This window comes from Gossypium arboreum, chromosome 6 (genome assembly GCF_025698485.1).
Source record: "Gossypium arboreum isolate Shixiya-1 chromosome 6, ASM2569848v2, whole genome shotgun sequence".
Lineage (NCBI taxonomy): Eukaryota > Viridiplantae > Streptophyta > Magnoliopsida > Malvales > Malvaceae > Gossypium > Gossypium arboreum.
In genome coordinates, this window is record NC_069075.1 from 6,302,252 (window position 1) to 6,330,246 (window position 27,995).

General features: G+C 33.2%; 4 protein-coding genes and 3 long non-coding RNA genes across 24 annotated transcripts; 2 read left to right on the forward strand and 5 right to left on the reverse strand.

Moving 5' to 3' along the window:
* Positions 1-1,551: 1,551 nt before the first annotated feature.
* On the reverse strand, positions 1,552-3,395 carry LOC108484978 (uncharacterized). Its single transcript, XM_017788852.1, has 6 exons — positions 2,929-3,395; positions 2,745-2,814; positions 2,489-2,572; positions 2,320-2,400; positions 1,930-2,218; positions 1,552-1,742 (listed from the first exon to the last, which is right to left on the reverse strand). Exons 1-6 carry the CDS (start codon positions 3,393-3,395, stop codon positions 1,552-1,554), a joined length of 1,182 nt encoding a protein of 393 aa, XP_017644341.1.
* A 1,194-nt stretch (positions 3,396-4,589) lies between these two features.
* On the reverse strand, positions 4,590-8,273 carry LOC108483946 (CMP-sialic acid transporter 2-like). Of its 18 annotated transcripts, none has more exons than XR_008284478.1 (7): positions 7,964-8,224; positions 7,804-7,839; positions 7,235-7,459; positions 6,511-6,601; positions 5,908-5,956; positions 5,077-5,271; positions 4,590-4,869 (listed from the first exon to the last, which is right to left on the reverse strand). XR_008284478.1 is itself a non-coding variant. In XM_017787508.2 (6 exons), exons 3-6 carry the CDS (start codon positions 7,436-7,438, stop codon positions 4,862-4,864), a joined length of 345 nt encoding a protein of 114 aa, XP_017642997.1. In that variant the 5' UTR covers positions 7,439-7,459; positions 7,804-7,839; positions 7,964-8,273; the 3' UTR covers positions 4,590-4,861. The 18 variants fall into 18 exon arrangements, 6 of the variants coding, with proteins under 6 accessions (XP_017642997.1, XP_017642994.1, XP_017642996.1 ...); XR_008284482.1 differs by having other exon boundaries at positions 6,511-6,579; positions 7,964-8,223; XR_008284483.1 differs by having other exon boundaries at positions 6,511-6,569; positions 7,964-8,222.
* A 1,747-nt stretch (positions 8,274-10,020) lies between these two features.
* LOC108484977 (F-box protein CPR1-like) lies at positions 10,021-11,138 on the forward strand. The gene is made up of 2 exons (XM_017788851.1): positions 10,021-10,908; positions 11,076-11,138. The coding sequence occupies exons 1-2, from the start codon at positions 10,021-10,023 to the stop codon at positions 11,136-11,138; spliced, it is 951 nt and encodes a 316-aa protein (XP_017644340.1).
* A 1,794-nt stretch (positions 11,139-12,932) lies between these two features.
* LOC108485660 (uncharacterized) lies at positions 12,933-14,409 on the reverse strand. Its single transcript, XR_001871345.2, has 2 exons — positions 14,259-14,409; positions 12,933-13,400 (listed from the first exon to the last, which is right to left on the reverse strand). It is a non-coding gene; the product is annotated as an uncharacterized LOC108485660 (long non-coding RNA).
* Positions 13,287-15,120, forward strand: LOC108485659 (uncharacterized). Its single transcript, XR_001871344.2, has 4 exons — positions 13,287-13,421; positions 13,683-13,835; positions 14,275-14,389; positions 14,509-15,120. It is a non-coding gene; the product is annotated as an uncharacterized LOC108485659 (long non-coding RNA).
* Positions 15,121-15,742: 622 nt separating this feature from the next.
* LOC108484976 (uncharacterized) lies at positions 15,743-16,696 on the reverse strand. Its single transcript, XM_017788849.1, has one exon. The coding sequence runs from the start codon at positions 16,694-16,696 to the stop codon at positions 15,743-15,745; it is 954 nt and encodes a 317-aa protein (XP_017644338.1).
* A 6,140-nt stretch (positions 16,697-22,836) lies between these two features.
* Positions 22,837-23,907, reverse strand: LOC128294169 (uncharacterized). The gene is made up of 2 exons (XR_008284446.1): positions 23,695-23,907; positions 22,837-23,038 (listed from the first exon to the last, which is right to left on the reverse strand). It is a non-coding gene; the product is annotated as an uncharacterized LOC128294169 (long non-coding RNA).
* Between the last annotated feature and the right edge of the window lie 4,088 nt (positions 23,908-27,995).

Sequence of the window (27,995 nt, forward strand, 5' to 3'; positions counted from 1 at the left end):
TTCCCTTCAAATATCTGAGAACTCTCTTTACTGCTTTAAAATGGACAACATCACAGCAATGCATGAATCTAGATAGTAAGCTAACAGCATACATAATATCAGGTCTAGTAGTTGTTAAGTAAAGCAAACAACCTACCAAGCTTCGATATTTCTTCTCATCAACCCTTTCTTGATTCCCACAACTAGTCAGCTTCTCCCCTTGAGCCACTGGTGTGTTGACTATTTTGCAATTGGACATGCAAAATCTATTGAGAATCTTTAAAGCAAAGACATGTTAGCTAATGAAGATGCCTTGATCAGATTGGTTCACTTTCATGCCAAGGAAGTATGTCATGACTCCCAAATCTGTCATCTTAAAAACTTTTTGCATTTGCACTTTGAACTTATCGATCAGCTCTCCATTGCTTCCAGTTATAAGTAAGTCATCCACATAAAGTGAGACAATCAGAAGAGTTTCATTTCCTGACTTCTTTATAAAAAGTGTAGGTTCACTAACACTTTTCTCGAACTCGAGCCTAAATATAGGTACTCATCAACCCTATCGTACCAGGCCCTTGGTGCTTGCTTTAGACCATACAAGGCCTTTTTCAGTTTGTAAACTTTGTTCTCCTCACCAGGAACCTTGAACCCCTCTGGTTGTTTAATAAAAATCTCTTCTTTTAGGAAGCCATTTAAGAATACTGACTTGACATCAAGCTGGTGAATTCTCCATTGCTTCTATGCAACCAAGGCAAACAAAAGTTTAATTGTGTCTAGCCTTGCTACTAGAGAAAATGTCTCTATGAAATCTATGTCATATTGCTCACTGTAGCCTTTCACTGGAAGTCTTGCCTTGTGCTTGCTCAATGAGCCATCAGCATTGTACTTGGCTCTAAACACCCGCTTGACACCTATGACTTTCTTCTGGTCTGGTCTGTCAACCAATTCCCAAGTGTTATTCTTGTGGATCATTTCCAATTCAGCTTCTATGGCCTTCTTCCAGCATTTGTCCCTGGCAGCCTTTTCAAAATTTGAAGGTTCAACTATTGCAACATCACATCTTTGGTAGATGTCTGCAATGGTTCTGGTGCCTCTCATAGGAGTACCATCAAAGTCTTCATTGCTAGGCTTATTTTCAACTGGTTCTAAGCTGTTGTCTAGCTGATTTTCTTCATTCAAACTTGCATCTGCATCACTCCAATTCCAGACTTTTTCTTCATCAAACCTCACATCCCTACTCAACAAAATCTTTTTTGTTGAGGGATCAAATACCCTATAACCTTTATTGATACTGCTGTAACCAACAAAGACCCCAGGCATAGATCTTTTGTCAAGTTTGGTTCTCTTTTCGGCTGGTATGAGAGTGTAGTAGACACAACCAAACACCTTTAGGTGTGGCACTGTTGGTTTGAGATCATGCCAAACTTCAAAAGGAGTTTTATCCTTGACAGCAGTGGTAGGCAGCCTGTTAAGCAGATACACTGAAGTGTTTGCTACTTCAGCCCAAAATTTGCTTAGCAATTTTCTTTCAAATAACAGACATCTGGCCATATCGAGAACTGTTCGATTCTTTCATTCACAAACTTTATTTTGCTGAGGAGTATAAACTGTTGTTAGCTGATGATGAATTCCAGCTTGCTCACATAGCTTCTGAAACTTTTCGGACAAATATTCAGCACCATTATCTGATCTCAAAGCTTTGACCTTGCAGCCTGATTGGTTCTCAACTAGAGCTTTAAACTTGCTGAATGCTTCAAACACCTCTGATTTTTTACTTCAAAAAATAGATCCAACAAAATCTACTGAAATTATTAATAAATAGCACAAAATACTTGCTGTCATTTAATGAGGAAGACTTCATTGGTCCACAAATGTCAGTGTGAACTAATTCGAGCTTGCCTAGAGCTCTCCATGCCTTATTAACTGGAAAGGGCAGTCTTACCTGCTTACCAAGCTGGCAAACTTCACAAACATCATCACTGACCTCAATTTTGGACATGTCTTCAACCAAATTCAATCTATTCAACAAACCAAGTGATTTGTAACTAACATAGCCTAACCTTTTGTGCCATAAACTAGCTGAGTTAGTAGCACTAGTATAGGCCTTCTTCTCTAACTGATTTACATCCAACATGAAACACCTATCAGTCATAGGCACTGTAACCAGTACTTGACCAAATGAATCCTCAACAAAACAAGAGTTATTCTTGAAAACTTGTGAATAACCCTTCTCAATTAGCTGACCAACACTAAGCAAGTTTTGGTCAATGCCAGGTACATAAAGTACATCAGAAATAACTTTGCTACCTGATTGTGTGCTGATCACTGTATCTCATTTACCTCTAGCCTCAATAAGGTTGCCATTTCTAACTCTGACTTTGAAAGCAAACCTTCTGTCAAGATTCTTGAACAGCCTTTCATCTGAAACCATATGGTGAGAACAACCACTGTCAACTAACCAATTCTTACTGATTTTGTTTGAGGTTGTGTAACAGGATGCAGAAAAAACATGCTCTTCCTGAGCTTGAAGGTCTTCAGTAGCCTTGACTTGCATTTGCTGCTGACCTTTTACCTTCATTTTATTATTACACACCTTCTCAACATGACCAAACTGTTTACATCTTCAGCACTGAACATCTGGCTGTGCCAACAGTTCTTCTCCAAATGTGTGGTCTTTTTGAAGTGAATGCATGGTGGAAAGCTCTTTTTTTCAACATCCCTTTTTGATTTCTCCCTTTTATGTTTCTTGCCTTTGTAGCTTAAACTTGAGCTTTCTTTGGCCTTTGCTTAGAAAGCTCCTTCAGGGTGCTCTTCCTGCCTATTGTCCCTCCTTTGCTCAAGTGCATATAAGGAATTTACCAACTCAGACAATAAGATGGCTGATAAATCACTCGAGTCCTCCAATGAAGAAATCTTTGACTCAAATTTCTCAGGGAGAGTTGTAATGACCTTTTCAACAACTCTGCTCTCACTAAACCATCACCAAGGAGCCTAATGTTGTTGACTATGGCCATTATCCTATCAGAGTACTGCTTGATGGTCTCTGACTCTTTCATCTTCAAGTTCTCAAAGTTTCTCCTGAGGTTGATCAGTTGTTGCTGCCTTGTCTTGTCTGACCCCATAAACTCCTCATTTAGCTTCTCCCATGCTTGCTTTGGTGAGTCACATGCCATTATCCGAGTGAAAATTACATCAGATGCTCCATTTTGCAAGCAAGCCATTGCTTTATGCTTCTTGGTACACTCTTCACTATGTTGCCTCATCTGAGCAATGGTTGGATTGGCCCTTAATGGAGGTGGTTTAACATCATTCTCGATCACATTCCACAAATCATGTGCTTGAAGGTATGTCTTCATCTTAACTACCCAGATATGGTAGTTCTCTCCAGTAAACACAGGTGGTGGTGTAAAACTCATCTTGCAGCAACAAAACAACAACTTCAACTTCTTCCTCTTTAAGTTTTCTCCACAAAGAAAAATACCAACAACAGAGGCCCTCAAAGATGACAGGCTCTGGATACTATTTGTTGGGTTTTTGAACAAAGTATGAAGCTTAGTGTAAAACTTGAGCAACAACGTAATAAACCCGACTAAAATATGAAAGAAGCTTAGGCTTCAAAGACTTGAGACTTGCAGAAAAAAACTACCAACAAAACAGAATTTTTCGAAAGAAATGAATTTTTCTTACTTTCCATTTCATCCGACTAAAGTATATATATGTTACAATAAAATTGACAGTTACCTAACATAACTGCTCCCATAAATGCTTGTCAAAAGCTTAGCTAAAATTACAAACAAAATGTAGTTGACATACCAGCTATCACATTCAAATCTTGACCAAATCCTACTAACTTAAAAATTAGATTACAAAGCAACCAAATCAAGTTACAAATAAACAAAATGATTCTGCTTCATTTGGTTCAGTTCCAATGCTGGTTTGCATGCTGGTCTGATGTTGCATTGTAGGTCAAAGTTTAACAATGACTACTTTAAAAGGTATTTTGATGGCCTTAGCATCTTCCAAACATCTTTAAGTATGTTCAAAGTGTAAGAGTTCAACCTTGTACAAATAATACACAATTAACAGATATATAATTTATATAAATATAAAATGGTATGACCCAATAAAATATACATATACATTAATGTCCAAATCTACCATAAATAGTTTAAATAAAATCAAAACCTTTTCACGAGAACAGACTTTTAACGACGTTTTTAAGCGCCGTTAAAGTTTTCACAAGCGCCGCAAAATACGCCTCTATAGCGGGCGCCGCAAAAATTTGTGGCATTTATTTTAAAAAATGCCGTTAAAGACCATGACTTTTAGCGACGTTTTTTTTACAAACGCCGCTAAAGACCATGACCTTTAGCGGCGCTTTTCCTATTTTCCACTAAAGTCCATTACCTTTAGCGGCACTTTTCATACAAACGCCACTAAAGACATGACTTTTAGCGACACTTTTCTCACAAACGCCGCTTAAAATCATGAACTTTAAAAAAATTATTTTATTTTAAATAATATTTATTTCTGTGTTAAATATTATATTATGTGTAATTTTGAAATTTGAACTTTAAACAAATTGGGACTTTTAAGGATAAATAAAAATATTAATTAAATTAAATTTTCCATTAAAATTTAAACTTCAAAACTAAATATAGAAATTAATGAAATTAAATTTAATACATAAAAAAACACACACAGAGAGACACACAAAGTATTACAATTTCTAAAACAAAATTCATCCTGGTGAGAATATAATGCCTAATCATCATCACCTCTCATTGCAATGCCTGCATATATAACTTAGTGAAGTACTTTGACCTTGATCTTGGTTAAGACTTGTTCCAGCAATAAAGAAAATTGTTAAACGGAATCTCGATCACCTGACTGAGCAAAACAGGGAAATTAGTTATACCATCTACTGTAATGAAAGTGAAATCAATAAAAAGTAAACCCATAATAAAAAAACTGATGCTAGGCTAATCGTAAATGCTACTGTAGTGATAGTGAAATACAGAAATTATACATAATTGCTACATGTTTTGATCCAGACGAAATGCTATCCTCCCTATATGTATGTGCAGGACCAATTACCAGGCGGTGATGCTCTAAATTATGCTAGATGCCAGATTTGAAGCTTCAATACAAGAGAGACTATCTATTGTATGGATATTAAAATGTGGCCAGAGATAACGTAGCACCGAGGAAGAAAGCAAGGGTAAGATTGAAGCCGAACAGAAACACTGAAACAACGGCAGTGAGAAGCATTGCCACTGAAGTAGAATAGACCTGCACCACATTGAATAGACAATGGAACTTCAACTAAAGGATTCAAAATGGTTACTAATATGCTATGAATGTACCATTTGATCCCTTTTATCACTTCTCTGAATAGGCTAATGTTTACTTTATGTTAAAAAGTTAATTTGCATAAGGTTTGATCCATCGAAATAATTTTAGTTTCGAGTGTGGTTAAATAATTCACTGGACACGTGGAGTATATCATTAGGAAGCCACAAAGTCATTCCTTAGCTTCAATTTCTTTCGAGGAGGCTTCTAGTATGCAGATAAAGATTCTTAAAATATTATTAAACCGCATACCACTTAGCTTGGGTTGCAGCAACGTTGTAAATAGTATAATCAAAAGACAGAAGATGACATTCTTGCTCAATAAAATAAATCACCTTACTTACAGGTTTCAGCAGCAAGAAAACTGGATATTACATATAGTGGAAGCAGAGGAATAAACAAGTAACCCAATCAACTTAAGAAAGAGAAGCAACTTCCTTCATTATGCCATGCAAATGCATGAACATTACTGATAACCATGACATGCCTAACAAGTTTCTTAAAAAATCAGAGAGATGGATGTAAATGCAGACAAATCAATGATTGACTAACATGAAATTTTGGGTCATATCTTACCTTCACAATATTGTCTGCATATTTCATTACCATTGATACAGCAATTCCACTGCAAATGAAACAAATATAAGCATATTTCAGAAAGCAAAATATGGAAATTAAAAGGTCTTTAAAATAGTACTTCACTAGGAAAACATTAGCAAGCTTGCAAGCAGTCAACAAAGCATCTTGAACTCTAGCAATCTGGTAAGTGTTTGAAGTTAAATACATTAGCTTAAGCCATCAATATGTTTGAGGTATTGAGAAGGAAATAAAAGGAAAACTTTCGATGGTGCAAACACTAACAATGAAAATGAAGGAGGCCATATAACAATGATTTTAGGAAGACTTAAAAAAAAACTTTCTTTTATAACTTTTCAAAGTAAATTTTTTTTTTTTTAATTTCAATCTTGTGGGAAAGCAAAAACTATATATGTGGTAATCCAAAATATATGCATATACTTGAGAGAGTGCTTTTAGTTGGAGTGGGAAACCAATAACAACAAGTAATGAGATTTCTATCAATCAAAGCATCCCCTTTGAAGGCATTGTAATAACAGAATCTGCAGTATATCATCACTAGGAATGATAAAAAAATGAAAAATCAAAACTCAAAAGACATACCCTTAATCATAAGCTTGTGGAAGTTTAAAGTAGCTTATTCCAAACATAGCAGCAACTAGCTGTTATCGACTTAAAAGGATATGCCAAAAAGCTGCAATTAGATACTAATATTTTACCCTTGAGTGCAGCAGAACAAGAAAGAACCTGTACTTTCTATATATATCTAGAGCTTTTACTAATCAGTATTTGAACTGTTACATACAAATGGAATCAATGTATTTGTTTTACATTGTGAAGTTTCTTAACGTAAGCTATAAGCCACAAATGTGAGCAAAGCTCCATATACAAAATTATTTGAAGTCAATATACATGTTCATGAAATAATCACTTTAGAAGTAAAAACATAAACCCAATAGGTAAACAAATAGATGGATCTGCTAGAAGTAGAAAATTGGGTTGATTAAAATTGTATTGATTAAGCTAAATCAAAATCGTTATTGAAATTTTGATACATGACAGATCCATTTTGAAGCATCATAAAATGATTAAAAACGATTTTCGTAGACTTTGAAAAGAATTTGGTGATAGGTCAGTATGAAATATCATCTTCACATTACTCAACATGGAAATTGTCATCGTTTCCAAGCTAGGAACAGCAACCTATTCATATATATAATTCATGCCCATAAGAAAGTTAGCTCATATAATGCAGGAAAAAAAAAAAGAAAAGGATGAATCAACTGAATCATATAAGAGTGTAAGACTACTGAAATAAATAAATCACCTTCTCATTAAAGAGAGTATGCATGCCGGACTCAGTACTGCTTTTACTAATGAATTCTTTTAATTTCGGGCAATCCTCAATCATTAACTCTTTCAAAAAAGGGAATTCGATATTAAAATTTCTAGAGCAGAAGAAGATGAGGTTTCGAAGGCAATCCATACGCAGGGAGTTTAATTCCACGTGTAAGATATTGCTAGGGTACATGAAGACTCTGACTCAATCTCCCTGCAATGGAAACAAAAACACAACTCCAAACCCTTATTCTAAAACCTAGAAATTCAATCACCCTTTATTACCCAAACACTGATTTTAGTTCGAAAATGAAGCACTACCCAGCACCATAGTCAATAAAAAACCGACTTCAGCTCAATTTCATAACAAACAAACAATACAGTTAAAACTTCAACTTTATTTTCCATTAAACAGATTAAATCAGCTAAATTTAATCCTACATTTAACTAAATATTCAATTTCCGTAAAAAGGGTTTCCTATAATTCCTAAAACTAAAACCCCAGCTTTAAACCAACAACAATAAAACAGTTCAATTTTTTTGGAAAAGTCTTACTACCTTTTGTAACCCAAGATGGTTCTTCTTACATAGAGTCTGCAAAAAAAAAAAGTGAGTGAGTAAAATCCAAAAGCTATATTCCTTACGTCAAACTGGGAAAATTGATAGAAAAAAGGAGGTAGGTTCAGAACGAAGAAAAAGTGAAGAGATCAAAGGTTACCTGACACGCTCTCCTTGGCGTCCCTTCACCATTTCCTCCCGATTTGGACGTTGAAGCTTATTCCTTTCGAATCTTGAAAAAGGTCTAAAACCCTAATAGGATTTCCGATTTGGGGGAAATTTATATAGAGCGGCTGTAAGTTTTTAGATATGAAGGAAATTATGAAATGAAGTTGGGCCAGTGTTCTTTTTAAAAAAAATCGAAGGGCTCAAAATCGAAGGTATCTGTTCATGGCCAAGCCCTCTATTTTACATGTTTAGATTCCTAACTATTTATCGTGGAATAGATTTTGGTTACATTATAAAATCAATAACTGTGGCACTTCACACTCGACTCGGACGATGTATATAAATGCAAGACGTTATATTAGGTTAATAAAGTAACTCAAACACTATTTAATTATTAAATGAGTTGAAAATTTAAGTTTTAAAATGGAATCGATGAATTAAAAAAATACAAAATGACACAGCAATACAAGCATTATTCTTTTAAGTATGGTCTGCATTAGTTGTTTAGATTTTTATATAATGGCATCTTGGTTATTACATCAAATTTTATTAATTTTGTTACATCAAATATATTAATTCAAGATATTAATTCAGGTTGTGAAATTATTAATTTATCCTCTCACATATAAATTAAGTTATAAGAATGTATTTTATATTTATATATATATAATAAAAATTGAAAAACAATTAACTTTATGATTATAACCAAAATAACAATTAATTTTTATATAAACTTTTAATAAATATATGATCTTAAAAAGAAAAAGTAATTCTCTTAACATACTTTAACAAATTGAATACTAAACCACTTAATCTGTAAAAGCTAAAATATGAGATAAGTATTTATACTTTTCGTAAAATTAGAATTTAGTCATTATATTTCTATTCTTAAGAATTTAATTCCTCTATGTTTCAAATTTCTGATTTAAATTTAATTGTTAAAATTACTTTTTTATTATTATTAAATTCGTTAGGGACTTAGGATGTCGAATTTGGGAATGGGTGATAATACTTTAGGGATTTAGGATGAGGAAGAAGGGGGAAATAGAACTGGGAAAAACGGGAAAAATGTTAAGTGTATCAGCTGTGGGTAAAAAATAAGACAGCTAAACGACGAAGTTTTGAACAAAATAATTTAACATTAGCAGCGTTTATAACCTAGCGCCACTAAAAATGCACCAATTGCGACGTTTAGGGTTTTAGGGATTATAGTTTAGTGTTTAGGGCTTGTTAGGGTTTAAGGGTTTACTATTTTAGGGGTTATAAATTAATGTTTTATGTTTTTTTTGGGGGGTTTAGGATTTTGGGAGTTATATGACTTTTAGTGGCGTTTTACCAAAAGCGCCGCTAATGCTCTGGTCTTTCGCGGCGTTTTACTAAAAGTGCCGCTAATGCTCTGGTTTCTAGCGTCGTTTTACCAAAAGAGCCGCTAATGCTCTGGTCTTTAGCGGCGTTTTACCAAAAGCGCCGCTAATGCTCTGTTTTTAGTGGTGTTTTACCAAAACCGCCGCTAATGTTCTGTTTTTAGCGGCGTTTTAACAAAAAACGCCGCTATTGCACAGTTTTTAGCGGCATTTTAAGAAAAACGCCGCTATTGCCCTGTGTTTTACAATTTTTGCGGCGTTTTTTGATAAAACGCCGCTAAAAACGCCGCTAAAGTCCTCTTCTCCTGTAGTGTTTCCCAATATAATATTAATTACGAGATCTACCATAAATTATTTAAAGAAAAAAGATTTTTTTTTTTGTTGAATTATATGGAAGATGGCAAAGTCCTAATAACAACACGACTCAAAAATAAACACCTTGAAACACACAAAATTCAAAAAAAAATTCTTAAATTATAAATTTATATAATAAATATTAATTACCAAATCTAACTTAAATTATTTTTTAATAAAAGTTTAAATATAACAAAACTGTGTCAAATAAAATAAAATAAGAAATTATGCCGATATATAATAAATTTCTTAGATGGCAAAGCCTTACTAGGATTTAGGGTTTTGACTAGAAAAGCTCTCTTCTTTTTTTCGATTCAATTTATTGGAAAGGATGACGAGAAGGAAGGAGCCAGTGGGAAGTTTTCAAGTTCCAGACGAGATCGAAAGAGAAATTTTATCAAGATTGCCGGTCAAAAGTTTGATCCGATTCAAAAACGTTAAAAAATCATGGCGGAATCTCATTGAAGACTCTACTTTCATCGCCATGTATTTGAATAGTTACGGTAGAAATACCGATGGCTTTTTCGTTTATGGATGTTATTCTTATGGAATCGAACTTTCGAAGTCGTTATTTGACCAACCACGAAAATTCATAATTGGTTCAATCAATGGATTAGTTTGCTTAAGTAATAAGATGGGCTGCTTTCTTAAGAAAGATGATAGGCTGAGAATACATATTTGCAATCCTTCCACAAGAGAAATTATGGAGCTTCCGCAATGTCATCACAACCATAATGATTTAATTGTCGCCATTGGTTTTGGGTTTTGTCATAAATCCAATGACTATAAAGTGGTAAAGATTAGCTACCGTCGTGATTCGCCTTCATCGGAAGTTCAGGTTCAAGTTTATAGTTTAAACATGAATTCTTGGAAAACGATAAAAATGAAAATTCCAAGCTTGTTGGCTTTGTCGCCTTTGTATCGAGGCAACGGGTGTTTCAATGGAGCTTTTCATTGGCAAGGACTGAAGATGTCACCATCCAAGAAAGTTATCAAAACCATCGTATGGTTTCAATTTGAGGATGAGATGTTTGGAGAGATTAATTTGCCTAATGATCCAGATTTTGAAGGTGACGCCGAGTTTTTGATTACGGAATATGGGAACTTCTTCTCATGTTTAATTCACGAACGAGGACAAAATATTGTGAATGGTTATAAAGTATGGGCGATGAAGGAATATGGTGTATGGGATAGTTGGGTTAAACAACTCAACATTGAAGTACCAACCTCACAAGATCAACAAATATTTAGATCGATTATGGAGTGTAAATATAATGAGATTCTCTTTCAAGATAGCCATCACAGATTTGTTTGGTATGATCCTAAAACCAAGCAAGTTGAAGGCCAATCTGAGTCATTATTACAATGGTATTTTATTCGTTGCAGGGAAAGCTTGGTTTCATTGTCCCCAAAAAGGTGCCATTAGAGTTGGTGATTAGTGATTTATAGTTTTTTTTTTTTCAGATTTTATTATTTCTAATGGTTTTAGACTTCTATTTTTTTTTATAATTTTAGATTTTAGATTTATAAAAAGAATGTTGTGTATGATGAAAAATACTAGCACTCTACACCGTATTAGTCTATTAGACCATGCCTTGGGCAACACATTTGTTCAATTTTTTTATTAGTTAGATAGAATTTTTTTTTTCTCTTCTTTTACGTTTTTTCAAAATCCAAATAATAAATTATTATTTTTACTTATAATATATCATCAACAAAGTTCAATACTTTCAAAATCAAAGCTTGTTAAAATTAAGGGGTTCTTTACATTCATATTATTTCCAATTAAGAAAAAGAAAAGCTGTTTACTTTATTTAATTTCACCTTAAAACTTATCAAACCCTAAATATAGGAAGTTGGAAGTATAGTAATGTTGAGTGTTTTTCTATATTCTCCTTAGATGAATGAAAATTGTGCATTTATATGATATGTTACTATTCATAGATGTGATATTATAGGTAGGTTCTATGCATGTCGATATGTACTCTACTCTAGGTTTCACATGTGTTTATATTATATGGTAAATTTCGTCGATGTGATGACATGCGAACCCTCAATGTGTCAAGTTCGATTATGTGATAGCGTGCAAACCCTTATCATATGATCTCTTAGAGGATGCGAATGCCTTATACGAGAACTATCAATGTCATACGAACTTAAAGTGCATGTCATACGAACTTAAAGTGCAACCCGCATAGAACCCAACCCAGATTCCATCGGGTTAAGGGTCGATAATACCAAGTAAATGAATAGGCTGAGAAACAAGGTATGCAACAATTGCAAGTAAATGAATCAATGATTGTAATTAATAGTAATCCCATTACAGTAACATAAACAAGAAAAAGAACACTCCACGTGCAGATACCAAGGTAGTTATCATTTTTTTTAATACCATGCTTAGAACTACTTATAGTCCTCCGCAACCTCTAAATAGGAGGATAATACGCTTCAGCGCACTTGAACCCACGTCCTTCTATACTGACAAAAATACCTATACTTAGTCGAACTAAGACTCAACCGTCATAAACTTATATATATTTAAACCTTGATTAAACATGTTTTGTTCATTAGTAAGGGTTGTCATATTAAGCATTAATTTAAAATCTTTATAATTTGGCTAAACTATACTAGTAGTTATCCAACTATTAGTAAATTTCTTTTTGGTTACTCAACCATGAAAAGTTATAAAATGATCACTCAACTATTAGTAAATTTCTTTTTTAATCACTGTTAGCTAGGGGTGAGCGCTTGATTGAATCGAGTAAAAAAATTTCGAATTTCGAGTTCACGAGTCCTATTTTATAATCCTAACTCAATTCAAATTTTTTTTGAATCGAGTGAAATTATTTGAGTTAAATTAAAAAAATTAAACATGTTAAATAGAAATATTGCTATAGTATAACTAATTTTATGTTAGAGCACATAAATTTAAAACCATATATATTTGAAAAAAATTCAAAACAAAATAATAAAAATAAATAAGATACTTAAGTATGATAAATTGTAATCATTAATTTTAAAATTTACACTAATCTATTATTTGAATTATTTAAATTATGAAATTCAACTCAACTCGACCTTCAAACTCGAATATTGAATTCAAATATTATAAACTGAAACAAATCATAAATAAATCGAAATCAAATCATACAAACATAAGTAAATCTTAAATAAAGTAATGCTGAAATCAAATACACTTAAAATTTGAGTATCCTTTCGGATAAGTAGAAATGAAATCCCAAATCCTTTGTAAACTCCTTTGATCAGATAATTTTTTTAGTACTTTTCAATAGAGCAAAATACATCCACAATCATGAAGCAATTAGATCGATGTTAATAGTGAAAACAAAATCATGAAATAATAGCAATCAACAACATTGATGATTAAAATCTAGAGTACTTACTAGAGAGCTTTAGGCTTAGTAACCCAGACATTTGCAACGGAAGTAGACTTGACAATTTCATGTTGACAAAGCTTACCAGCGTGATATGCTATTCTTTTTCTTTTATTTGCAAATGTGAACAATCGCATCAATTTATCAACAAAGTCTTGTTGATTTCTATGAGCTGAATATCATTCCAAGTTTGTAGGTTGTAATGATAATTTTCGATTTGCCCAGCCCTCTAGCTTCTTTGGTATCCGCGTCTTGCTCGCGAAAGGGTGTAACCTTGCCCAGCGTTGCTCATGTCGTTGTGTGCGGATAGGATCACCTGCTTTCATGCGTAGGCAAGGTTAGTTTCATTTGTTTTGATTGGTTTGTTATAATTTTAGGTTAATATCGAACTCTAACTCTGTTACATTTGTTTGCTTATAGAAATTTATTAGATTGGCTTAAAAAAAGCATTCAGGGATTTATTTAAATGGACAAACGTCTATAGCTGAACCTCTCAAGTTCTTCTATTGGGTTATTTTTTCAGTATTCCCGATTGCCGACCAACTGTTTGATTTTATGTTCGTGTGATGTGACTGCATTCTCATTTGTTTTGTTTCAGGATAAGGTGGGTCGTTTCAAGAAGACTTTGAACACTCGTCTTTACTGTTATTCACTCTCCTAATCTGTTGGTTAGCGAGAATTTTATTGGGAGCGGCAGGCATCATGATTTGGGATAACAAATTATAAGCCTCTAGAAATGTTGGGTGAAAAGGTAACAATCAAACATCACCTTTACCTCATCTTTAATCACTCATTAATCGCTCATGGAACCCCCAAAAGGAAAAGGTGCTTGCCCTGAATTAGTGCACCTTAATCACTTCTTTTTGCCTTCTCAAGTTTCCATTCCCTACGGTCTATTTTCTATCAGTGTCCGGTTTCAAGACTAATACTTCTATCAAAAATGGCTTGTTCTATAATGTTTGTAATTTGTTTGCTGTACTTAAGTTGGGTTTTGATTCGTATTTGAAGTTCAAAAATGAAAATGGTCAAAGTTTACAACTCTCAAGAAATGTGGGGATGGCTTAGGCTGGTGAGAAGATATACCTTGTCAATCTTGATGTTTCAATAGTACTCTGTCATGACAGTCACTACATATATTGAATAATTTTGATAGCTCACAGAAGTTGAGAATTACCTTTTTGCTCTCGCAGGTTGGCCCTCTCAATGATATTGACAAGATATTGGATGATACGTCCTACTGTGGCTCATGATAATGATGCTTCCAAGCTTAGTTTGGACCAAATCTTTGTTTAAATCATCTTCAAGGTAAGGTTCCTTGGATAGCCTTCTAGTTGTTCCTTCAGTTTTTATATGGACATAGGGGCCACATGAAATTGTTCACTTTTATAATTGAAAATAATTAAATTGTTCTGATTTTTTTATAGGGACCAATTTGCTCAATATTAAAATTGAGAAGAACCGGAAAAGTATTTTTACCTATATAAACATAATAAATACAAAAAGAAAAAGCTGAAAAGAAACAGAAAGTGGCCCTCCCCCATTCCCTCTATTTCTCCTTCCTCTATCCGTACTCTTCTCCTTTTTAAAAATTTTTCTCTTTTGCTTTACCAACTTAAACTCATATCCCTGGCAGTACCAGTCTTAATGTTGGTATTGTTCTTCCTCCCATTACTAATAAACAGCTTCTCGTTTGTTCAAGCCGAAAGCTGGTGTGTGGCTCGGAGAGATGCCAGTAGCCAACTGCTGCAAAATGCATTAGTTTATGCATGGTTTCAATAGCTCATGCTTCTTAATCATAAGTGATAAGTGATGAAATGTAGTTGATTGCAATGGAAGAAAAAAATTTGAGTACCTTCTTGGATATTTTGAAATTAGGGTGCCAATTTAAGTACACGGCTGTGGTAAAGGTACCAAATATTGAAATTAGCCTTATTTTCAATTTTTAATGGTTGTGTATGTTAATTAGACCATGCATTTTATTTATAATTTTGGAATTAAGATCTCCAAATGAACATTTCACTCTAGAAGAGACCAAATATTGGAATTAACTTTATTTCATATAATCATGTTGTATTCAAAACTTCATATATATTTATACTTGGTAAAATAAATATATGCAACACAGAACAAGTGCAGTAGAAAAGCATTTATCATGAAGGAAAATTGGTGGCTTTTAAAAGTTTCATTAATATATATAATAAAAATAATAATTTAAATAGTTAATTAACATTGCGGAAATGATTTAAATGAAAATAATTTAGATAAGAAATAATTCAAATCCAATAAATCACACAATAATATTGAAATCAAATCTTACACACTCAATCATAGACGAACTCCAAAGTAAATATTGAATTCAAATCATACAAACCTAAACAAATCTTAAACAAAGTAGCACTTAAACCAAATCACACTTAGAATTTGAGCTTCTTTTCATCGAACAAGTAGGAATGATATGTCAAATCCTTTGTGAACTCCTTGGATCGGATAAAACCTCTGATGCTTTCCACTTGAGCAAATTACATCTTCAATCATGTAGATAATTAAAATTGGTGTTAATAATGAAAACAAAATCATGGAATAATAACAACATTGTTGATTTTAAAAAATAATAGCTCTTTAATCATTCAGGCTACTTACCACAAAGCTTTAGACTTGTTAATCCGAACATTCGCAATGGATAATATTGTCGCATGTAGACTCTTCACATTTGAGAATTTCTTCTTGGCAAAGCTTACCACAATGAAAGCATTCAAGGTAGCCCTCAACCTTCCTAAAAAATTTAAGATCATGATGATGATTGTGATAATAAGAAGGAAATGTGACTCCATCATTGACAAATGGAAATTGTCTAAGAACACATTCGGGATGAGCAGAAGTATCACATATTGAACAAGAATAATACCAAAGGCTAGGATCTCTTTGTCGTTCACAAATATCACAATAAATTTGCTCTTTATCATCATCATAAGTAAGCTTTAGCTTGTGTTCATCAATTTTGTGAAGAGTTGAATGTGGTAATTTTAAGCATCCAAAATCCAAAGCAAATCTGCACTTTCCACATCTGAATGCACCATTGGAACACCTCTTTCCACAACCATTACATTTCTCCCGATATTTGAAATCAATAAAGAAAAAGTGTTGGTGTCCTTCACATTTAATGATATCAGCAACTTTAGCACACCTTAAGCACATTTCCCAACCTCCAATATAGTAGAAGAAACCACTACAACGTTGATCACAAAAGTTACATTCCAGGAAGCCTTTGAACAAAAGAATGGCATTACTTTGACGAAACCAATGTTGCTTGATCCTTGGTAATTCAGCACACGTTTTATGAAGAAAAAAGGGGCATTCTAGACAATAATAGAAGAGAGTTGAGATAGATAGCATGCACTCATCACATTTTCTATCAATTTCCTCCTCCATCTTGTCTGCTAACACCAAGTAATGTTGATGACTGAAATGTTGAATCGTTGTTGCTTTCCTAGCTTCATTCATTTCAATAAAACGAATGATGGAAGACTGCATAGATTTTTCATAAAGCTCTTCACATTGCTTTTCTTCCTCAATTACCTTGTACAACTCATCATCCTCTAAGACACAATTCATATGGACGACGTAATTACAACCTGGCTTCCCACAAGAGTAATTCCCGCGATCTAATTTCACTTCATTGAAACAAATCATGCAATCTTGCCTTGTAAGATATTGTGTTTGAAGAAAATATTTGTGAAAAATGCAATGATCATGTCTAGAAATTTTGATAATGCGTGGGAGTGAAGTGCATTTCTTATAGACTATGATGCAACATTTCAAACATATATAAGAAATATAATTTCCCTCAGTGTCACATGCATCACAAATGAATGAACCTTGTCTCCAAAGCATGGAGAATGGGTGTTGATGGCGGCTTTTATCTTCAACAATAGACCTCGGCCAAGCACATTCAACATTGATTTTAAATTGGCAAAGAGAACAACCATAAAAAGGTCCGGAATGTTGCTTTTGGCATAGGTTGCACAGGCCATCACTATCACCGCGATTAAGAATAAGAGGGTGTAAGCGATGTGTAAGGTGATCAATTTTAGTAGGTAACTCATCAAGGCATTTCTTGTGAATGATGAATGATAGACAGTCAGAACAAAAATATATAGCATCTGTCAATGGTTCATGACACCAGGAGCAATTGAATCTTATGAGTACATCTATGACCGTGGAACTTTCTATGAAGGTCAATGGATGTTTGTGGATGTCATGTTTGTGGAACTTACACGAAGAAGATAATTTAGCACATTTGATGTCAAGGGAAAAATAACATGTGTTACATTCATAAAAGAACATGTTATGTCTTTCCTTGCATAATGCACAACCATATACCCAGTCAAAAGAACGTGGCCTTTGTCGAAGAAAAAAACCTACGTCTGAGTGTTGGGGATGGAGAGGGTGATTAGGAAGTGAAAGGGGTGCCTCTGCACATTGCTTGTGAAGGTGATAATTGCAATGAATACAAATGAAGTATAGAGCTGAAAGCAGTTCCCCACATCCATCGCAATAAGTTTTGAGAGCTTAGCTTCATTGCTTTGCTGTGCCACTAACACCAAGGGATGCTTCCGACGAAAGCAATGGGTAATCTGTTGCACCAATTTGCTGTGACTCTCCATTGATTAGTGTGTTTGCGAGAAATGAAGGAGATAATAGGAATGAATGAAGGAGATGAATAAAAGAAGATAGAATTATTAATTTGAGGAATGATTGAGAAATGGTAGTTTGAGGAGTTGTGGTTTGAGAGAATTATTTCTCATTTTCTGCTGTGTAGTGCCAACTATCGTCTCTTTTCAATTTTTTTATCTGAAAAAATATGTTGGACATGCGTTAGTGTAAATTAAGTAGATTCATTTCATTTAAAATTCAAATCATCATGTTAAATCTAAATACCAATACATCATGTTATTTACTTAATAAATTTATATATTTTTATTTTTTATAATTTTATGCTTTTTGTACTATTTTTAAATTTTATTAACAATTTTAATAATTATCTATGTTTTTAAATTTTTTATAATTTTATAATTTTTATTTTTGTAATTTATAAATATTTTTGTTATTTTATTAATTATCAATGTTTTATTACCATTTTATATTTTATTCCATTTCTAATATTTTTAATTTTTATATTTTTTATTTTAATATAAAATATTATATTTTCTGCATGGCACAATCTCGTGTACCTCGTGATGAAAATAATCTCCAAAAATAGCTATTGTTAACTTTAATGGTTAAATAATTTAATAAATTAAAACTTTAACGTTAATAGCCCAATATATATATATATATATATATAAAGCCTTAATTAATTATATTTTAAAAGTTCAAGGGCTTTAAAGACCCTCGCCTTTATTTTTATATCATAACTAAAAATTTTAATACATCCAAACATATAATATACTCAAAGAATTTAATCCAAAAATAAAGAATTTTTAAAAAGAAAGAGAATTAAATTCAAGTAAAGGTTATATGTTATAAAAAATCCAAACAAAGTGAAATATTTCTACAAGAATAATACTTTGCTTTCTTTATTTGTTTGTTTATTTAATTAATATAATTTTAGCACCGACATAACCAATATATTATTTATTAAGGATAAAGATAAGGATTATTTGTTTGTTTATTTAATTAATACAATAATATATTATTTATTAAAGATAAGGATGATTTCAACAGTTTTATTCATCACAAAATCCTTGTCATACAAGGAATGGTATGACTTGAAAAGCAAGAAACTGCATGGGAGGCAATTACCAGTTGGAAATAATTAATTAATTTATGTATTTTCAACCAAGTAACTTGAAACATGAAAGAATATCCAAACTCTATGCAAGGCCATAATATAAACTATTTCTATACTGAAATTAAAAAAAAATGAAAACCTTACATTTCATCAACCAAACCCTATGTATCAAGCATAAAATATTAAAGTGAAATTTGACCCAACCCACCACATAGAACATGCATTTTACACCAACCTTGATCCAAACTCGAACCCTTTTCTTTTAATCCTTGCAGAGACTATATAATTTAAGTGACTAAGCACTTTGGGTTATAATAGTGAACTTACTCTATTTCAAGGGCTGCAATTTCATATCTCACTTCTTCTAAATGTTTGTTAATGGTGGTTACAGCTTCTTGCACTCGTCTAATGGCTTCCTTGAGAACATTATCATACTCGGCATTTGCTGCTGCTTCTTCGGTTCCGACAACTTTTGTTATGTCCTAGAGATGTACACATTCATGCTTCATTGGCTTCTTAAATGAGCAATTCTTTTAACACCCCAAACTCGACCTAGACATTATGACCAGATCTAGAGATGTTACCTTAGTTTGTTCATAATTCTAGAAACACTTTCATTAAACCAGATTCTCATTTATTTAAGTAAACACTTCCTCGTAATTAAATTATTAAGTTTTCACGGATAAAACCTTATAAAATCTCTTGATTTTGCAACAAAATTTCTTATCTAGTAGGAGTTTTGGAAAACGAGATTTTATTTTTGAAATTTGATATTTTGTAGTCAAAGTAAATGAAGCTTTGGAAACGTTCCAACAGTTAAAAGAAAGTAATACCCAAAATTAAAACAATCCCCAAAAATGTCAAAAACAGTCTAACAAAACCAAAACAATATGAACCAATTTAGAATATCATGAATCTCAAAAAGACGTTTAATAGAGCTCCAGTCGCATCGACCCACCTAAATCTGAGGATAAAAAAAACAAAGAATGAGTTTCAAAACTTAGTGTGTAACATATAATAAAGTCAACAAATATCATTTCAGACACGCTTTTAGATTTTAATCAAACATATCTTAAAACTCGAAATAGTATCAAAACATATCAGATGCAGATTTACAATCCTACCCCTATCCGCTACACACTATCTCCGACCATCTCAACACACCACATAGGGTATTAAATACCCATCCAGCTCTACACACCGCTTAATGTTAGTATGACACTTTTCAGAATATTTGCAACTTAGCTGCTAGATCAATAGGCAATTCATCGCCAAATACAAATATACATGTGGCTGAGCTACCACATACGACAGATGTATAAACTGCCCACATTTCCTCCATATACACAAATCCCATCCCAATGCACATACATAATTAACAAATGTTAGAATATGCATGTCATACATGCTCTCATAACAGATACAGATTGTGCTTGACGAAAAACAGATTAGACTTATCATATTACAGATCATACTAAGCTTACAATATATTAATCATGCATACTTTAATCATATTTAACTTATAACATTTCATTTCACATGTTTTATAATCTAATTGGCATTACACGGACCTTACGGATGGCTTACGTTAGACTCGTACGACAAATATAACCCTAGGAAATTTCAGAATTTGGGCCCACATGCCCATGTGGCCCATAAGGCCTGACACACGGTCTCACACACGCCTGTGTGGCCCATACGGCCCAATTGTACTTCATATGTTAAACAAGATCGGTCACAAAATGTATGTCAAAGTAGCCACTTTGCATAGTCTACTCACAGTCTCAGTACTAATAATAACAAGTTTTAGATTAATATGGTAGAAATAGATTCTCTTAGGTTAATATATAAGGGTAACTTGTAATTATTTGGTATTTGAAAAAAAAAATTATATATGTCTCTCACATGGTCTGTCACATGGATATGTGTCACACACGACCGTGTGGCATCAACAGCCCTAAATTTTGGCTTTTGTTGTTCCCTATTTTATCATATTTTTGTTACACACCTAATTTGATTTTGATATCGAAGCAAACATGAGACTTTCAGAACCTAAAAACGACATTTAATACATTCAATTAATAATGATTATCCCGAAATTAAACCTTATTCTCAATTACAAACTTCAATTAATAAACCCAAGCTCACAAATTAACTTCAAACTTAGCATCAAATACTTACCCAAAATGAATCAGCAGCTTCCACAGAAAACTAACTCGCTGGAAGATCGTTAGTTCCAAAATCCTCACTTAAATCCAAAGTATTTCTCAATTAAAACAACCCCAATGAATAAAACAACAACAGAACAAATACTTATTCCATCCCTAAAACTTATAACTCAATACAGAACAGTTACGCATATTGACCGAAAGATTGACGGCACGACGGAAGTTAGAAAAATAGTAATGAAGGGAAATTTTTGGTAAAAATCACCAGAGACTAGAATAGTAAAACACAAAGAAGAAAAAAAGGGAAAATGCCAGAAAATTTTGGGAAAAACAAAAGAAAGAAAAAAAATGGATAATGGGAGTAGTGGATGTAGTTGAACCTAAGAAAACTAGCAAAAATATTGTCACTTTGCTCACGTAAAGATTCAAACACAAAAACAAAAAGTAAGTTAACACCTTACCACTAAATCAGCAAGCTTATTCTATCACAAATTGAATGAAAATAGTATTTAAGTAATAAGGACCAAAATAATAATAGGGACAAAAAAACAAATTTTTTCAAGGGTGAGATTTTAACCTATGACCTCAAACACACAATCAAAACTCTTAATCACTAAAATAAATACTTAATTACAGTAGATTTTAACAAAACAGAAATTTAAATTTTAGGGCATTACAATTCTCATGGTTCACCAGACACTCTAACGAGATTTCAAGAACTACTAGATGCATGGATTTACTATTCATTGATATTTCCCCTAATTTTTAACAATTTTAAACTACTATTGATTGGCGAACCCCAAGAAATAGTCATAAATAAGAAAAGATTGAAATTGAAGAATGGATTTAAACTAATCCAAACAAACCATCAAAACCGTTAAAGAAATAGTTATAACTTTCATTATTTTTGAGATCACTCTAAAATAGATGAAAAAGTTAATGTCTATTAACTTTACTGATGTAGAATCTTCGTAGAAATTCATGTGTATGTCACATAAACAACTAATTAATTTTTTAAATTATTAAAAAATGTTATTCATCGATTGTTATTCATATAATGAAATAAAATAAATTTAAATAGACATAAGTAATGAAATGTAGTTGATTGCAATGGAAGAAAAAATTTTGAACACCTTATTGGATATTTTGAAATCAGGTGCTCAATTAAGTATTTGGCTATGGTAAAGGTACCAAATATTGAAATTAACCTTATTTATAATTTTCAATAGTTATGTATGTAACACCCCTAACTCATCTCCGTTGTCGGGTTAGGGTTACGGAGTATTATAGCATAAAAAAATAATTTACATCATTTAACCATTCATTTATTAAATTAAATAACAACATTTGAATTTACATTTCATTCATAGTATAATTGTAACACCCCAAACCCGGCCCAGACGTTATGGCCGGATCCGACATGCCACATCGAAGCATTCAAAACATTTTCGATCCAGAAAGAAAAATTACTGAGTGTTTTAAAAGATAATTTCATTATAGGTTAAAGTGAATGGAAGCTGTGCACCAGGTAGGAAACCGGAAAAGAGGAGGTGAGTCCATTGGACTGTTTAAGTATCAAACTCCCTTCAGATCCAATCCTAGACATGCAAACCGCCATTGCCATACCTTAACGTCATGTATATTTCTAGGAAACCGATTTGATTAAGTCCTTTTTAGGAAAAGTGATTAATTTTGGAAAATATCTTCATTGCGGAAGCTTTGCTTGTTTTCGTGTTATTTTGAAATCAATTACTGTTTTTGAAAACGCGCCCTAAAGCTATCTAATTTCAACATTTAAAATATAAATATTACCTATCTTAATAAAACATATAAAAACCATCAAAAATAAATAAGCGGCCTTATTACATTTAAAAGCCCAAAACCTCAAACGTAATTAAAAGGATGTCCAGTTCACCAGAAGAAAATCAAACTTTCAAAACGGGTGGCCACTCCGAATTCCCTCACAGCTCCAAGCCCACTATGGTTGGGGATTTCCTGCGTGGATGAAAATAAAAGGGGTGAGTTTGGGGAAACTCAGTGTGTAAGGAAAACCCATTCAAAGCCCAAGTCAGCTCAAGCCTATTGGGCCTAAGCCCATTCAGGTAACAGTGGTACTGGACCAGAGCCCTTTTCAGATTACAATAAACTGGGCCTTAGCCCCTTATTCAGATAACAGTATGGCCCATAGGCTCATTTCAAAATACATGCAACATCAATAACATATGCAAGCCCATTTGGGGAGACTACTCAACCCACCAACCACTACACTCCAACTGTACCAGCCATACACTCCATGTGGGGATAGCTCAACCCACCCAGCCCAACACTCCACAGTTGCAGCATTGCTACTCAGTTAACAGTAAATTGAGGCAAAGCCTCCAGTACGTGGACAAGCCACTTTCAGTACTTCCTCTGTCAATATCCCAATCTCATGCATCAGATAATAACAACATGGCATGCAGTAAATAACAACAGTCAAACATGCATTTAAGTCAATTTAACCCTAGGGGTATTTCGGTAATTTATCTCCTAGGGGTAAAACTGTAAATTTTCTATTTTTAAAGGTATTTCAGTAATTTATCTATTTTAGGGTTTTTCATGCATATTCCTACCTTTCACGTACTACAGAATCACGTACCGAGGGTTTTTACCGAATTGGGCCCATTGGCCCATCATTCCAATTTTGGCCCATTAAGCCCAAAAATATCGAGGGCACAGAAATCATGCACTTTGCAGTCCAAACATTGCAGCTTACCAAAAACATTAATCGATTTACCTCACGAGCATTCGCACACTAGCAAATCTACAAAATACCGATTTTCGGCATTTCAGCTTTTCGACTTTTGTCGATCTAGACTAAGAAAGAGGGTGTTAGTTACACACTGCTTTTGCGACGATATCTTGTGAAATCCACACACGAACGCCTACAATTGGATTACTAACACGTTAATCTAACTATTCAAATACAAACTACGTATTAACCCCTTACAATATTCGGCCAACCACACCTATAGATCATAGTAAGCTTATAAGAAAACAATAAGCAACTTATTAACAAATTTTTGTCAATGTTTACCACATAATCATAATTTCACTGCAAGCTGTCTTCCTGAGCAACAGTCACTAAATCATTTATAACTGAAGCTACGGAACTCCAAATCAAGTTCCGTTAATTTTCCTTGAAAATAGACTCATATATCTTCTATCCATAAAATTTTCAGAATTTTTTGTTTAGCCAATCAATACTAGATTTTTCTCAAAGTTTTCCCATGTTTCACTGTTTGACTAATCTGACCACTCTTCATTACGAATCAAATTTCTCATTGTACAGAATTCAAAATATGTTCTTGTTTATTCCATTTGAAACTAGACTCATTAAGATTTAATTACATAATTTATGCAGCTTCTAACTCATCTCCCACAATTTATAGTGATTTTCCAAAGTCACGTTACTGCTGCTGTCCCAAGCAGATTTATTACCAAATCACTCTTTCACACCTAACTTGCATGCTTGTTATTTAAACATGTATATCACCAATCAATCATCACATATCTATGATTTTACTTAAGTATAATCTCCATTTCATCATTTTAAAGCACAACATGTTAGCTGATTTTTCCCTTTAACATCTAAGGCACATGCATGCTCATTTGTTTGGCTCAACTTCACCTATCTTCCATTTTTCATCAAAAGAACATGAAACAACAACCATTTCCTTCATTTTAATTCATGACTAAATGCTCACAACACAACTAAAAACGAAAATATGCTTCAAGAGTTAAGGTAGAATCAAGAAGAACTCATGAACATCAAGATAGAAGCAAACTACCATGAACTTACCTTCAATTTTCTTCCCCAAGTGACCGAACATTCAAGAGCTTTCTTCTCTCCTTTTCTCTTCTCTAACTTTAGGCTATGATGAACAAAGATGGACAAAACTTTGTTCTTTTCACCCCTTTTTCTTTTAATAAAATTTCATGTTTCATCCATTTAATTCTTTAATACAAAAGACATGAAATGCCCATCATGGAACATTTACCTAAACCATTATCATGGAACATTTACCTAACCCATTATCATGGAATCATGGAATATTTACCTAATCCATTATCATGGAACATTTACCTAACCCATTATCAATTTGTACCATGAATTATGGATATCAAGTGCTCATATTGTCTACAACAACATGATGGCTAGCCACTTCATGTAAAATGGGAGGTTTGTCATGAAAATCCTCCTATTTTGCACTCCTATTTATTTGGCCATTTCAATTTAGCCTATAGCATTTTCAAACATTTTCACATAGGTCCTATTTCATAATTTCACTCACAAATGACAAAATCAAAGCATGAAATTTTGCCAACATTCACAGAATTCCCGAAAATTGGGGCGTTACAATAATCACAATTGCAAGCTTTAAAACGAGCATGTAGGACTTAAAAATGACTTTGAAATCATCCAGTGACCAATTTGAATTAAAACAGAAAACATGAAAAAAATTTGAAAACAGGAGTCACACGGCTGTGTGGCCAATCCGTGTACAATTTGAAATATGAATCACACACGGTTGTGTCTCAGTCTGTATGTCTGCCAATGTGAGTATTCGAAATATGGCCACATGTTCGTGTCATAGGCCATGTGCCAGACCGTGTGAAAACTACACCTATAATCAAAAAATAACACACAATCGTGTGAATAGACCGTTTGTGGCACACGGCTGTATTGTAACACCCCTATCTCCTATCCGTTGCCGGAACAGGGTTTCGGGGCATTATTAGGATTTACATATCATTTAACAAAAGTTTCAATTAAATACTTACTGATTCAATGCATCATATAAATAAAAATATTACCGTTCAATCAATAGCTTGACATTTGTCTAAGTATCAAACAACAACATTATTAGTATATTTGTACATATTTTATATAATTTCAACATTAATATACCTATTTTCTCGACATATCACACTTGAGTTTAATAATAGTCTCAACTTACATAATTTCCATGTATCAACATATTAAAGATAATCATATATGTACATATCACGAAACATATTATTCTCTTTCTGTTTCTTCATAAACATATATCATCCATTTCGTTATATCAATATTTCATGCACCATCATTTCCATATATCTTATGTATATTTATTTCGGTAATAGTTCATATTAAACTAAACATAAATTAAATTCCATGTACCTATACTTATTTCATTTATCTATCTTCTTAATTATTTCATACAACTATTTTGTACATATATTTCTATATGACCAATTCTTGTAAACATTTCACACAGCCATTTTGTATAACCAATTCATATAACCATTCATCATCTAGTACGTATTACCTGAATATTAGTTGTTCAACAGATGTCTTGGCGTCTCTCATCCACGATTTTATTTATCTTCGACATGATGCCATAGTATCTGTAACGTGCCAAATTTGCCCGGCCCAATGAGCCCAACTCAGACAAAAAAAAAAACAAACAAAACAAAGAAAAACCAAAGTAAAAACAGTCCATAGCCCAATATGCTACAAGCCCAACTAGCCCAAAAGTAACAAAAACCCTAACGGCCCGGGCCCGATTACCTAAGCTAAGTTTTTAGTAAATCAGAAAACCCTAGCTCCCTATGTGCCGCTCCTCCATGTGCGTCGTACTCTAGCTCTAGCGCGCACACCGCTCAAAACTCACCAACTCCTCTACCACACCTGCAAACAAGCAAGAAAAGAGGATAAACAAGGAGCAAAAAACCAAAATGAAACGCAACAACAGAGAAACAATAGCAATATTTTCCTAATATTGTAATTGACCATAAAGCTGAAATGAAATCAGTTTGTAAATGGGGGGAAAATGAAAAATCAGTGTTTTCAAACACTTTTGAAATAATAATAATAATAAAAAAAACAGATTCAAGCATATTAAAAAATTTGCAAGGCAGATGAAAAACAAGTTCAACGCGCAAAGGTCTTTATTTTCTTTTTAGCTTATTTCTCTCTTTATTTTCTTTCTTCAAATACACGTATATACATATTTTCTTTTTTTCTTTAAAAATAATACATATATATATATATATATATATATAAATATAGCAAAGAAAATAACAAAAAAAAATTACCTTTTTACTCGCCTAAAAAAGAGGGGACGTTCAGCCTTATCGGCAGTTGGCACGGCGGAGGTCCACCGGAGCTCCCACCGGAGATTGGACTAAGAGAAGGTTGGGGGAGAGAGCTTTTCAGTTTTTTTTTTTGAAGGGTGAAATGATTTTTATTTTGTAAAAAACTTGACTTGTATAGGGGATCAAAACGGCGTCGTTTTGGCCTAAGCTCATAAGCCTTAAAACCACGTCATTTTGCGTTGGTCCGACCTGACTCGATCCGACCTGACCCGCCTCAGGAACCGCTTGTTTTTTAAGTGGAAGGGTTATTTGCGCTTTTGGCCCTTCAACTTTTTCATGGTTTTGCAATCAAGTTTTTTTTTTAAATTTTAATTTTGGCCCTTTAATTTATTTCGTTTCCAATTTAGTCTCCTCGTGCGTAACCGACTCCCGAACCCGTCTTTCTGAATTTTGTGGACCAAAATCGTTGTTTAAATAAATAAAACCATTTATTAAAAACAACCACTCTTACGAGGTGACCCAATCACAACTCATCAAAAAGGATTGGTGGCGACTCCCATTTTCCATTTTCGTTTTCAAAATAAAGTCGACCCCGTTTAACAAAAAAAATTATTTTGACAGTATCTTTCAACTATGGTCTGACTCATTTTCTGTCATGTTGCCATGGTATCTTTCAACCATGGTCTTATTCATTTCCCGTCATGTTGCCATGGTATCTGTAACAGCCCATTTTTAGGGTTAATCGGAACAGTGGTTTCGGGGCCACCAAATCCGACGAGTAGGTTTGTAAATATTATATTTAATATTTATGAGTTAATTGTGATTTTAAAAA

Excerpts from the sequence above, each read along its gene's own strand:
- LOC108484978 (XM_017788852.1), bottom strand. The coding sequence starts at position 3,395 with ATGAGTTTTACACCACCACCTGTGTTTACTGGAGAGAACTACCATATC. Across the intron at positions 2,815-2,928 it reads AGAGCAGAGTTGTTGAAAAG|CAAAGGAGGGACAATAGGCA; the intron begins GTCATTACAACT and ends TATGCACTTGAG. Across the intron at positions 2,401-2,488 it reads TTCAAGCTCAGGAAGAGCAT|ATGAAAGGCTGTTCAAGAAT; the intron begins GTTTTTTCTGCA and ends ATATGGTTTCAG.
- LOC108483946 (XM_017787505.2), bottom strand. The coding sequence starts at position 7,438 with ATGTACCCTAGCAATATCTTACACGTGGAATTAAACTCCCTGCGTATG. Across the intron at positions 5,957-7,234 it reads ATACTCTCTTTAATGAGAAG|TGGAATTGCTGTATCAATGG; the intron begins GTGATTTATTTA and ends TTTCATTTGCAG. Across the intron at positions 4,866-5,176 it reads GCTTTCTTCCTCGGTGCTAC|GTGATCGAGATTCCGTTTAA; the intron begins GTTATCTCTGGC and ends TTGCTCAGTCAG.
- LOC108484977 (XM_017788851.1), top strand. The coding sequence starts at position 10,021 with ATGACGAGAAGGAAGGAGCCAGTGGGAAGTTTTCAAGTTCCAGACGAG. Across the intron at positions 10,909-11,075 it reads TTAAACAACTCAACATTGAA|GGAAAGCTTGGTTTCATTGT; the intron begins GTACCAACCTCA and ends TATTCGTTGCAG.
- LOC108484976 (XM_017788849.1), bottom strand. The coding sequence starts at position 16,696 with ATGAATTGTGTCTTAGAGGATGATGAGTTGTACAAGGTAATTGAGGAA.